Here is a 12,740-nt window from a genome sequence, read left to right on the forward strand (position 1 = left end):
GTCTGCCTTGGGCTCAGGTCATGACCTCAGAGCCCTGGGATCCAGCCCTGCCTCAGTGAGCCTCCCAGCTCAGCGGGGAGCCTGCCTCTCCCCCCTGCCCCTTACCCCATTGGTGCTCTCTCTCTCACTCAAATAAATAAATAAAAATCTTAAAAAAAACAAAAGGCCGGAGAGAAAGAACCCCTCTGAAACCCCCTTGGGCCGGAAGCCCCAAGGACCAGAAGCCGCTGGGCCTGCGGACCCTTCCCAGTGGCAGGGAGGCCTCACTCGCGCCTGGGGGCCACCGCCGGGGGACCAGGCCTCCCCCTCCGGCTCTCTGGAAACCCAGGATGGTGAATCGATTCCACCAAGCGTGCCTCTCTTGATTCCCTTTTTTCTTAAAAATGAAAGCCCTGCGAAGCCTTGGATTTGTGAAAAACACAAACAAGGGGTAGTGGAAGGGAGGTGGGTGGAGGAATGGGGTGACTGGGTGATGGGCACTTGATGGGATGAGCACTGGGTGTTATGCTATATATTGGCAAATCGAACTCCAATAAAAAATATACAAAAAAAAAAGAGAGTGAAGACAAATAGTTCAGAGATCAAATCAAACATTGCAGGTCACAGATGTTAAGAACAACAGAATAAACTTCCAATTTTAATACATGAGCTACATAACCCCAATGGGTCAAAACACATATTATCTGTGAAAACAACAAACCAAGTAAATAATCTCTCTGTAGAAAACCATTTATAACTCCCTTGGAAACTGAATTCATAATCTTTAATAAAGCTTGTTCATAATGATGATGAAAGAGTCAACCTAAAAAAAAAAAAAAAAAAAAAAAGAAAGAGTCAACCTAAAAGATTTTCCACTAGCCAAAGTTGGGACAAGTTCAGCAGCAATTATGATAATAACTGCAATGGATTAGAACACACCCAAAGCACTTAAATCCATGAATTTATAATGACACTCAGAAAACAAAACAACTCTCACTGGTCACCTTCAGGGGATGCTAAGAGAACAACCTATTTTTCCAAAAACTGATAAATAAGCTGAAAAAAAAATCAAAGTATTTATCCTGTTTTTCCTCTACAAACTGCCTCAAGATAACCAAATAGTTAATAGGAAATGTCTTTTTTATATAAGTCTTACAACTAAGAAAAATGAAAGAATTAGAAAATTTAAAAAAAAAGGAAAATGAGTCATCACAGAAATAGCAGCAGATATAAAGGTCCTTTAAAGATAAGTTGTCTTGCACACGTACACCCGTGCTCATGTGCGCACACGGACCATATCATGCATGTTTTTCATCTTTTCCTTCTCTTTGTACTTCTTTCCCTGCGCTCCCCGCCCTGCTCACGGCCCAGATTTGTGATCGTGCTCATATAATCCTACTCCGGGTTTTACTGCATGACCTGTTGCTGCCCCAGCTGACCTCTTGCCGAGCAACCTGGAGCGATACCCATTTCTTGGTGTCCTCTCTCTCTGGCAATAGCGATTTCAACGAATTTTTGCCAGCCAGACTGGGGATAAAATGATACCTTGTTATTATTATTACTCTAGTTTGTACGTCTCCATCTCCTGCCAAATGGCAGAGTCTTTCCATATGTTTGTTGGCCATTTGGATTTGCTCTTCTGTGAGCTGGCTTCGTATCCTTGGCCTGTTTTTTTCTATTTAATTATGGTTTCTTAAAAAAAAAAATTAAGGGCTCTTCATTGATATATTAAATGACTGGTCTCTCGATCATTTCCTCCAAGACCTGTCACTTTTTCTTTTTCTTTCTCTTGTCTTTTTTTTTTTTTTTTTTTTTTTTAGCTTACACAATGTAGGATTTTATTCCATGAATATAAAGGAAGTCCACAGGAGAGCCATGTGATGATGTCCCTACTTCTACACCACCTCCTGATCCCCAGCGACGGGTCAGGGCCTCGCCTCAAGCTGGAATTCTGGAAAATGGTGGAGAAAGTCCATCTCCTCCTTCCCTTCTAGCAAGGGAAGTTGTAAGTGTATTCTTGGAAGCCTCCAGCTGGCCACATTTCCTGGGAGAAATAATGGGGTTTATGACATTCATATTACTTTTAGGGAAGGCTGTGAGTATAAACTCTTGGTCGTCTTTGCCACGAAATCCCAGAGAAGCTGTTTGCGTTCTCGGCACGACCCAGGCTCTAAATGAGATATTTCATCTCTCCTTCTGAGCCCTGACCGCTAGGAGTATTCATGCCAACACAAAAGGCACCAACTTTTCTTTATGGACAGTCACTTTTTACCACTCACAAGACAGCTTATTTTTAACAGAGTCCCTCTTATTTTTTAGCGTAGTCTTTCATGACTTCGCATTTCCAGAATCATTTTACTGTATTTCTGCTGTTTCACCTCTGACTTTGGGCCTCCATCCACTGGCACGTCGAGTCAGATCTAAACTTCCTGATGGCTGTCTGAGTCCGCGTGTCACAGCATTTAGCATGACCAGGACAGGGCACTGGTTATGTCCTCGTGTAACAGGTGGATTATTTGTGTCCTGGGACTTCTGGCAAAATGGTGAAGAATCGTAATTAGTTTCTGGCAACTTCTCTGCTTTGGGGCTCCCCTCTTCTTCTCCCTCCTGTTACCACTTGTCTCTCCAGGGACCCAGAGACCCTGCTCTTCCCCCCTCACATCCTGACACCCCACTGGCCCCCCCAGATTGCCCCCCAAGCTCTAGCAGCTGTGCCCCCCTGCTTCCCGCTTCTACCCTGTGCTATGCCTGCACCCCCACCTCGGGGATCCCCAAAGTCAGCCCCTGGTCTGGTGCCTGACCGACTGTGATGGAGCGTTCACCTACCCATTGAGAAAGGAGTTTATATAAACTTGCCAACTGTTTTTTAACGGAGAAGGTCCTTAAGGTTCTTAAGGGTAAAAGGAAAGGTGGTCCTGTCTTGAACTGTCCTTACCCTACAAGGTAAAATGTGGGCGGTCATGTCGTTCCAGTCCTTCGTGCGGATGTGCGTGCGTTCAAGCCAATGTAGAGAGCAAGAGAAGGGCATGCGTCAGGTATTACCAGTCCTGCGGTGGGGGGGAGGCTATCATCCACGCTCTGGAATGTTCTACTCACCAACATAGGACATCGTGACCCAGTTAGTGTGGTCATGTCCACAGTGGGGCGGGCATGTTTGGACGGAGACCCTGTTAGCCTCCTGCCTGGCTCTCCTCCGGGCAGATGGAAAAGGGGACTTGGGGCGGGATGGCGAAGAGCTGTTGGGAGCTCTCCAAGGGAACCCCAGCGGGTAGGGAGGGCCCCGCGGCTGGCGCTCTGGGAGCTCCGCAGCCTAACTGGCTCTTTCTGAGCAATGCACTGGGACGCACTGGGATGAGCTGGGACACACTGGGACATATGGGATGCACTGGGACGCGTGGGTGCACCCGGCACTCCTCCATCTGCAGGATGACCTGGGGCTGCTCCCTCCCTCATTTCTTTCCTTCTTTAAGATTTTATTTATTTCTTCATGAGAGACACAGAGAGAGAGGCAGAGACACAGGCGAGGGAGAAGCAGGCTCCTTGCAGGGAGCCTGATGTGGGACTCGATCCCAGGACTCCGAGATCACTCCCTGAGTTGAAGGCAGGCGCTCCACTGCTGAGCCACCCAGGGGCCCCTCCCTCCCTCATTTCTTGCCAGGTGGATGGAACCAGCGGCAGCCCTGGAGCAGGGGTCAGGGGAGGGAGCTGCAGCAGGTGTGTCTGAGCCAGGGTGCAGGGAACAGCAGCCTCATGCGATGCGTTAGGGTCTCTTCCGGAATCCAGAGATAAATTAGATGCACCCGGCACCGCCCTCAGACTGATTGATTTATTATTGTTTTTTTTAATTAACATTTAAAAATTTTTTGAAAGCCCCTGGGTTGTTCAGTCGGTGAAGCATCTGCCTTCCGCTCAGGTCATGACCTTGGGGTCCTGGGATCGAGCCCCGAGTCGGGCTCCTGCTCACTGGGGAGTCTGCTTCTCCCTCTCCCACCCCCGCCCATGCTCACACACTCTCTCTCTCTCTGCCATGTTGTCTCTCAAATAAATAAAAATCTTTAAAAATAAGTAAATAAATTTTTTTTTTTTTTTTTTTTTTTTTTTTTTTTTTTAGAGAGTGAGCATGCACACTAGTGAGGGAGAGAGAGAAGCCCTAGCAGACTCCCTGATGAGCTCAGAGCCTGACCGGGGGCTCAACCTCACGACCCCGACATCACGACCTGAGCTGAAACCAAGAATCAGACCCTCAACCCGCAGAGCCACCCGGGAGCCCCGATTTATTACTGTTTTTAAATTAAGCTTGCTGATTTACACGTTTGATCGACTTTTTTCTTCCCTGACAACTTCGGTTCCACCTTGTTGTGTCTAAACCGCTGTGAAACGAGGCCGGGAGCCGTGGCAGGTGCACGGTTGTGTGCAGACAGGAGCTGGGGCTGGTCGGCCCGAGAAGGTGCAGCAACTGGACCCTCCAGGGCTCGGTGTGTGCACCTGTCCTGTCCCCACTGTGACGGGACCCACGAGGCCATTTCTTGGGGCCACAGCCCGCCCCGCTTGCCCAGAGTGACGGGGAGTAGAGTAGGGAACCCCCTTGGAAGGTCCCCACCACAGATGGCCAAAATTAACGTGCTTGGTGCCTGAAGGGCCACCTCTCTGTCCCCGGAAAAGCATCTCGCGTGGAAAGCACTGGAGAGCTAGAGGGCCCTCGTTGCCGGGGCCGCGTGCGTGTGTGGGGACGGTGCGAGGAGGGCGGCGTGTGTCCTGCCGAGCTCCCAGGGGTGTCACAGGGTGGGAAGGATGGCCCTTGCCCACCGCCCGGCAAGTCTAGGCAGACCACGGGCACCGACGGTGCCAGCAGGCAGCGCTGGGGGCATAGGGTCACCCGCAAGGCCTGCTCTTTGAACACGAGCCTCATGGCAGCAGGGCCTCTGCCCTTGTCCAGGTGACCTGCTGGTAGCCTGAGAATCCTGGCGTGGCTTGCACAACCATCCAAAATGGAAAGATGCGGGGCGCCCAGGGGGCTCAGTCAGTTCAGTGTCTGACTTGATTTCAGCTCAGGTCATGATCCCGGGGCCGTGGGATCGAGCCCCGAGTTGGCCTCTGTGCTCAGTGCAGAGTCTGCTTGGATTCTCTCTCCCTCTCCCTGCCCCTCCCTCCTGCTCTCTCTCTCTCTCTCTCTCAAGTCCACAAATCCTTAAAAAAAATAAGAATAAAATGGAAAGATGACCTCTGACTTCTGAGCCTTCAACGTGTGACTGCTTCCTGTAGGATGATGGTCACCTACCAGATTGACTCGGCGCCCCTGGGAGCACCTGCTCCATCGTGGGTGAGAGGGGTGGAAGCGGTGAAGGCGACAGACACTGACCCTCACAGCAGTGAGACCAGGTGTTTGCCCAGGCCTGGGACTTTCTGGGAACGGGGCGCAGCCCCCCTGGTCTGCTTCTAGGATGTCTGTCCTGCGACCTGCAAGAAGATGCTCGCAGCCAGGGGCCACCCGAGGTCCCCCACAGCGCTGGCGCTCGGGTGACGGGGCAGGGTGGCCCTAAAGGCTCCTGGTGACTGCATGCCTGAGCCCGTCCCGAGCAGATGCTCCTCGTCCTGCAGCTGCACCGGGGTCAACCCTCTTAGGCGGGGACGGCATCCTGTCTGCAGTGAGGTCACCTGCCTTGGGCTACAGCATCTGTGACCCGTGAGGCCAGGGCGACACCCCACGTGGCTGCCGGGTTCCAGGGCCCGAGCACTCCTGGGGATGTGGCTTGGGTTTAGGTTAGGGGCTCAGCAGGGACCCTGGGGGCCCCGCCATCTGTGAGGGCAGCACAGAGGCTCAGCACTTCCACCGCCCACTGCTCTCGAGACGCCTGACGGCCTGATGGGGGGCGGGAGCCAGTTCTGGAAGCTCTGTGTGTGGATGGCCTCACGCGGGCACACGAGGTTCCAGGCGGGCTGGCGGAGGTGCCAACTCCAAGGACTGGCCGAGTGGGAGGGACAGGAGGGAGAGCAGGTTCCCGCAAGTCAGGGAAGCCAGAGGAGGCCCCCAAACCTGTCTGACTGGTTTCTCACCCATACTTGGCCCCTAGCGAAGGGAGGGCTGAGTGAGCTGCTGCTCCTGGGGAAGCCCGGGCTGGCTGGGGGTGCTGAGGCCTGGGCCACCCCCCACACACCTGGGCCCGACACAGGCACGTGCACATGCACACGCAGGGCTGCTGCATGAGCAGTGGGAGGGAGGACTCCCTCCCTGGGGGGACACTCTCAGGAACCCCCATACCCTAGGGGAGGGCTGCTGCCTCCCTGCCCTCCCTTCTGCCCCGGGGATCCCCTGGACCTCTAGGACCGCAGCCACTCACCATGGCAGCAGACCCCGTGTCCCTGGCTGCAGGGTGGGGCAGGTGAGGGAGTCAGTCCTGGGCGGGACAGCTGACCTCTGACTTCGGGCAGGTGACACCAGGAGGGCCCCAGGCTTCCTCCAGCCGGCCTGCTGGGTCTCTGGGCCACAGCCTCTGGGTTCTCGTGGGCTCCGGGCGCTCCATTCTCAGCAGACCCGGGTCCCCCTCTACCAGCAGGCAGCCTTTCTCTGTAAACCTCACACTCGGTTGGGGAGGGGGGCACCCCACGGGCTGACGTGAGGCATTCTTCTCTCCTGTGCCTGCTTTTTACAGGCCCCGGGGACCCAGTGCTGGGACACAAGCAAGTGACAGTGTCCCAGCCTCAGACTCCTCCCGGCTCCCTCCTGCTCCTTCCAAAGCGCTGGGCTCTGCGGGGGCTGCTGCGGAGCAAGAAAGGGGCTGGATCACGCTGGGTTAGGTTCTGGCAACACAGGCCCTGCTGTCCCCCTTCCCCGGCCCTGGGGTCCACCATCAGCACTCTCCAGTGCAGGGGACCCAGGGCTGCTTGAGGCAGGACACCGGGTGGGAGGGGAAGTGAGGGATTTCCATGTGGCTTGGAACATACGGTGATGCAGAGGGAGGAAGCAGGCCCCAAAGTGGCAGGTGGGGAGGTACTCACAGAGGGTGGCCCTCTCCCCAGGGGTGGGTGGCCTTGGGCAGAGGACCATCCCTCCCAAGGCCCCATCTGTGCGTGGGGACAGTGAGTGACCACCATTCTCCCCCTGCCGTCCCATGAGGACACTCGCTAGATGCTCTCTAGACACCACCTCTGCTGCGTGCGAGCCACGACGTCCACGAGCTGACGGACGCCAGAGCCTCGGACGGCTTGACAGGCTCCAGACCTCCGGGCAGACGCGTTTGGTTTATCAGCTCAATCAAGAAACGTATAATAACAAAATAGAGAGGGAGGCCCTCCTCTGAGTGTCGGGTCACATCAAACACAGCCCTTGCTACCGAAGATGAGCTTTATCCTAGAATAATAATGCCTTCCGTTGATCAAAGATGCTTTGATCTTTGATCTTAAGTGCCCTGATCATACACGGAGGATGACGTGGTATCCTATTTTATAGATGAAGATACCGAGACCAAGTTGGATTTCCAAATCAGCGGCGGAGCAAGAACCAAGAGCTTTTGCCTCCTGATAGCATCGGAAAAATTCCTCGTGGTTTACGCCGCACCATTTAATACCGAGGGAAAACAAGAAAATGGTAAGCGCCTCGGATTTTTAATCACGGGTCCCGCTCCTAAGGGAAGAGGAAAATAAAATGTGAAAATATAGATTTATATCTTCATAGAGTCTTCAGAGAACGCCCTGGTTGCCGGGAGCCCCGCCCTAGGCCAGGCCCCGCTGCACCGCGTTCTCCACCCGATGCGACTGCGGCTTTGTTGACTAACCGATTGCTCAAGACGTATCGAGGCCTCAGTCCTCTTCCAGCACGAAGATGAAACCGCGGCGCTTCTTCAAGACCTCTTTAAAGAAGTTAGACGACGAGAGCATTTCCCTTTGTGTCTCCACCTGGGGGTCCCCTGACTCGGGGTGGGCTTGGGGGGCAGGTGCGCTGAGCCCAAGGTGGGCTGAGGGGGCAGGTATACTGAGCCCGGGGTGGAATGGGGGCACAGGTGCATTGAGCCTGGGATGGGCTGGGGGGGCAGGTGCACCGAGCATGACATGGGCTTGGGGGACATTGAGTGAGGGATGAGCTGGGGGGACAGGTGCATTGAGCCCGGGGTAGACTGTCAGGGGGGGCAGGTGCGCTGAGCCCAGGGTGGGCTGAGGGGGCAGGTGCACCAGGCCGGGGAGCTGTTTGCCTGGCTGCCTCCTAGGGGAGGAGAGACTCCTCAGAGGGTTTGATGGGCTGAGGCAGAGCTGGAGTTTATCTGATCCCTCAGAGACGCAGGTCCTACTGCGTGGAGGGTGGAGGTCCTGGGAATGTGTAGGGCTCGCATGCAGAGAGACCCCATAGCGACTCCCAGCCAGAGCCTCGGGTCCCACTTGCCAAGGACTTGAGGAATAGACCCCAAGGGCTGAGCTCTTGCTCTAACTCTGTACTCAGGGCAGCGGGCATTTAGAGAACACACAAGATGGGGGTGCCCAGGCTCCCCAGCATCCCCGCTGCTCTGGGTAGGGACGCCCCACTCCTCCCTGTGGCCTCAGGGAGAGACTTGGACCTAACGATGGAACGGATTCAGAGGAGCTAGAGGAGAGGTATTCTGCGGGGACAGGAAGCCTTTCCCTCGCACCCGAAATCACCCTCGGAATATTCGTGTGACAAGTGGCACATCCATGTGCCAGGGTCTGTGCGCACCCAAGCTCCTTGCTCGCTCCAAGCCGCAGGCAGCTGGCCGCACCCTCCATTACAGACCTGTTGGCCACCTGGGCTGGGAGTTCAGTGACGCCCATGGGGCCACCCTGATTCCACTCAGTTCCAGCACATCCGCCTCCACAGTCCACCCTGTGGGGTGAGCACTGACGGGCGGCCCGAGAGGAGCACAGGATGGCCAGCCAGGCCCCCTCTCACCCGGGACCTGCTGTGTCCACCACGCGAGGCTCCCTTCCCCTTCCCAGCCGTGCTCTCTGTGGGGATCACCTCGGCAAGAAGCTTCCACAGTGGCCCATCTGCCATCAGGGCCAGGGGCTGTGGGGAGGCCGCCGATGGCCCCCCGTGTGGTGTGGCTCCCTCCAGCCTCCCCTGGGTGGGCCCCGCCACTCCAATTCCTGAATTTCTGGTCTGCAGCTGGTCTGTCCCTCCCTGGGAGGAGGATTTTGCCCAAGGACATGATGGGGAGGGTGGAGAGCCTTCCTCCTCCCTTTGCTCCAATTGCAGAAAAGGAGGGGTTCCCATCCCACGGCAAGGCTGCCACAGAGGCTGTGCCCTCGCACACACTCAGCCGCCCGTCCCCATTGCAGTGCCCAGCTCTGAGCCGGTTGGCAGCAAGGTCGGAAGCTCCGTGACAGGTGTGGGCAACATGGCCGAGGAGCTGCCTCCAGAACAGGTGGCCAAGTTCAAGGAGGTCTTCTCCAGATTTGACAAGAACGGTGACAACACCATCAACACCCAGGAGCTGGGCGCTGTGATGCAGGCCCTGGGCCAGGATATATCAGAGGACGAGCTGAAGATGCTCATCGCCCAGGTGGACACGGACGGCGACGGGGTCATCAGCTTCCAAGAGTTCCTGGAGGCGATGGTCAAGAGGATGAAGTCCTGGGGCAGTGAGCAGGAGATGCGGGAGGTCTTCCGCGCCTTTGACCTGAACGGCGACGGCCACATCAGCGTGGACGAGCTCAAGCAGGCCATGGCCAAGCTGGGCGAGTTGCTGTCCCAGGAGGAGCTGGACACCATGATCCAGGAGGCCGATGTGGACAAGGACGGGCAAGTGAACTACGAAGAGTTCATGCGCATCCTCTCCCAGAAGTGAGGCCCAGTCCTGGCCCATCTCCTGCTGGACTCCAGTCTTCAGGCCTCTTTGGGGCCCCTGCTTGTGTGGCGGGGATGTAAAGGGCAAGTGTGGGTGGTGGTTGGGAAATTACCTACTGGTGGGAAAGCATGGCCTCTCTTGGGCCTGGGTTCTGTGCTCTCTGCGCCTGGTGAGACCCTACAGAGAAGTGGGGAGCCCCCACCTCACTGCGCTGAGGAAACCCAACGCAATGTGGTGGTTGAAATAAAAGCAGTGTGAGCTCCAAAGGGGGGTGCGTGCTTGTGCTTGAGCGGTTGGAAAGTAGAAAATCGAAGGCCCCAAACGGTGGCATTTGGGTTTCCTTTGAGCCTCTACCCCCTTCACTGGGTCCCAGTGGGGAAACCCGCCTGGGTAGGCCACACAGTCCTCCTCCAGCATCTCCCGGACACCTGAGGAGAACAGGTGCAAGTGGGGTGTGACAAGGGGGGAGGACAGAAGAGGAGCATTTCTTTGGCTCGAGGGACTACCTGAGCCTGGGTCTTGACTGGAGGCCGGAGGCTGGAGCCTGGGGCTGGGACACTGCCTCTTTTGCACCCCATCGTTCTCTGCTGTGCCCTCACCCTATGTGACCTGGGGCATGTGACACTGCAGGGTGGTCCCCCTGCATCAGGCCTGCTGGACGCTGCTCGTCACCTGTCCTGGGTCTCAGAGATGGCTCCACCTGAGGTCCCCCTGTGCCAGAGGGAACTGAGGCCCAGGTGGCATCAGAATGAAATCCGAGGGCTGGAGGGGAGGCAGGATGAGCCCCGGGACCCGGGATCCAGAATGCACACACACACACACACACACACACACACACGTCGGTTTTCTGGCGGCGTCTTGCATGCGGCCGTGCGGCTCTGGGTGCCCTGCAATGGTGGGCTTCTGCGTCCTCCTTCGCGAAATGAGGTTTCTCCTCCTTCTGGCGATGACTATGTTTTCCTAGCTGCGCCAAGTCAGTGGTTTCCAGCTCTGGGCAGGGAGGCAGAGCCAGCTCCCCCGGGGGGGTTGTTGCAAAATCCTGGTGCCCGCCCTTGCCTGCCCACCCCTCTTTCCAGCCCAGGTGGTGGGTGAGTGGTGGGTGAGCGCAGGGCTGGGGGGGGCAGGGCATGGGGGTAGGCACTGCTGCTCAGATGATGCTTTTCTGGGTTTTTCCTCCCATTGACATGGTCGGTGGGTCACTGCAGTGTCCTGTGACCCTCACAGGTTGCCATCTCCCAGGCCCGTCCTCAGACCAAGTGCCCGGGATACCAGGGTATGGCCAAGCCCCCTCCAAAGCACAGCAGGTGCTGGACACAGCAGGGCAGGTCCTGGGGGGAGGGCTGGGGGCTCCGAGGTGGGGAAAGAGTTTCAGGTCCCCGAAGGTCCTGAGGGAGGCAGGGGATGGGCCGAGGAGCAGGAGGACAGAAGTGTGCAACCCAGAGGAGGTCAAGACGTGACAACGAGGAGGAGCCGGGGTGGGGGAGGGGGGAGGCAGGCGGCCCACCTGGTGTGGTGAAGGCTGCGGTGGCTGACGTCCAGCACCGGGGTGCTTCCCTCCAGAAAGTCCCTGTCCCCTCACAGATGCAGGTCACCGCGGCCTGAGTTTCTGAATTAGTGAGTCCTAAATGCCAGGCTGCCTCGGTGTGGAAACAGGCACCATAAAGACTTTCTCGACCTGCCCGAACGGATGCCGTTCTGAAATTTCTAAAGGCTACATGTCCTTGCTCCCAAGAAGCCACCAGGATGGCAGGTGGTAGTTGTGTGGGATTTCTTTCTTTTTTTTTTTTTTTAATGTTCTTAGTCTGAAAAAAACTGAAGAGTCCTTACAAGTGCCCACCCCCCTCCGCAGTTAATGTGGGGGTTTCACTGCCCCGTGGTCCCAGATGTCTGAGAACCACTGCTGGAGTGGGGGGCGTGTAAAGTCGATTTCCTTCCTTCCTTCTTTCTTTCTTTCTTTCTTTCTTTCTTTCTTTCTTTCTTTCTTTCTTTCTTTCTTCCTTCCTTCCTTCCTTCCTTCCTTCCTTCCTTCCTTCCTTCCTTCTTTCTTTCTTTCTTTCTTTCTTTCTTTCTTTCTTTCTTTCTTTCTTTCTTTCTTTCTTTCTTTCTTTCTTTCTTTCTTTCTCTTTCCTCTTTCTCTCTTTCTTTCTACCTTTTCCCCCCCGACTTTGAGGAAGGAAGGAGGTGGCTCATCACTGGGAATAGTCAACTCCCAGAGTAAATAGTAAATGCTCCTTCAGGATGTTGGGACCGAAATGGGTAGGAAATATCAGAAAGGGAGACAGAACATGAAGACTCCTAACTCTGGGAAATGAACTAGGAGTGGTGGAAAGGGAGGTGGGCGGGGGGGTGGGGGTGACTGGGTGACGGGCACTGAGGGGGCACTTGACGGGATGAACACTGGGTGTTATTCTGTATGTTGGCAAATTGAACACCAATAAAAAATAAATTTATTATTAAAAAAAAAAAAAAAGGATGTCAGGGCCGGGTGGGTGTTGGCCCCAGAGAGGTGTTTGCACAGGGCAGGGTGGGGGAGGCCACCACGGCCTCCTGCTGCGCTTCCCCGGCGGTTGCGGGGGGAGGGGGGGGGAGCTGCAGGAGTTTTGTGTGATGTTTTCTCCAGGTTTCTGGATATGCACAGGGTGTCCTACTAAGCCCAATGCACAAGGTACTTGAAAGCTGGCCCTGGCAGAGGGAAAGACAGAACTGAGGCCCTGCCAGCCCAGGCGCTGGGAGATGGGGCGCCTGAGGCTGCTCACCGTGAGCAGCTCGTGCACAGGGCACAGGGGCTTCTCCTAACCTGCTGTCCCAGGAGGACAAGTGGGGACCAAGGGTCTGGGAGACAAGTGACTCACTTCAGGTTTCCAATGAGAGATGGGGAGACGTGTGGGACCACCTCCCCCCACAAGGGCTTCTTCTGCCCCTGGAGATGCTGGCGCCATCCGCCAAGGAGCAAAGACCCTTGGGGAT

General features: G+C 55.8%; 1 protein-coding gene and 1 long non-coding RNA gene across 2 annotated transcripts; one reads left to right on the forward strand and one right to left on the reverse strand.

Annotated features, from left to right (window-relative positions):
- Nucleotides 1–573: 573 nt before the first annotated feature.
- Nucleotides 574–2,506, reverse strand: LOC118354140 (uncharacterized). The gene is made up of 2 exons (XR_004814152.1): nt 2,358–2,506; nt 574–802 (listed from the first exon to the last, which is right to left on the reverse strand). It is a non-coding gene; the product is annotated as an uncharacterized LOC118354140 (long non-coding RNA).
- A 6,676-nt stretch (nt 2,507–9,182) lies between these two features.
- On the forward strand, nt 9,183–10,039 carry CALML5 (calmodulin like 5). The gene has a single exon (XM_025445524.3). The coding sequence runs from the start codon at nt 9,324–9,326 to the stop codon at nt 9,771–9,773; it is 450 nt and encodes a 149-aa protein (XP_025301309.1). The 5' UTR covers nt 9,183–9,323; the 3' UTR covers nt 9,774–10,039.
- The last annotated feature ends 2,701 nt before the right edge of the window (nt 10,040–12,740 follow it).

The sequence above is a fragment of the Canis lupus genome, chromosome 2 (genome assembly GCF_003254725.2).
Source record: "Canis lupus dingo isolate Sandy chromosome 2, ASM325472v2, whole genome shotgun sequence".
NCBI classification, from domain to species: domain Eukaryota; kingdom Metazoa; phylum Chordata; class Mammalia; order Carnivora; family Canidae; genus Canis; species Canis lupus.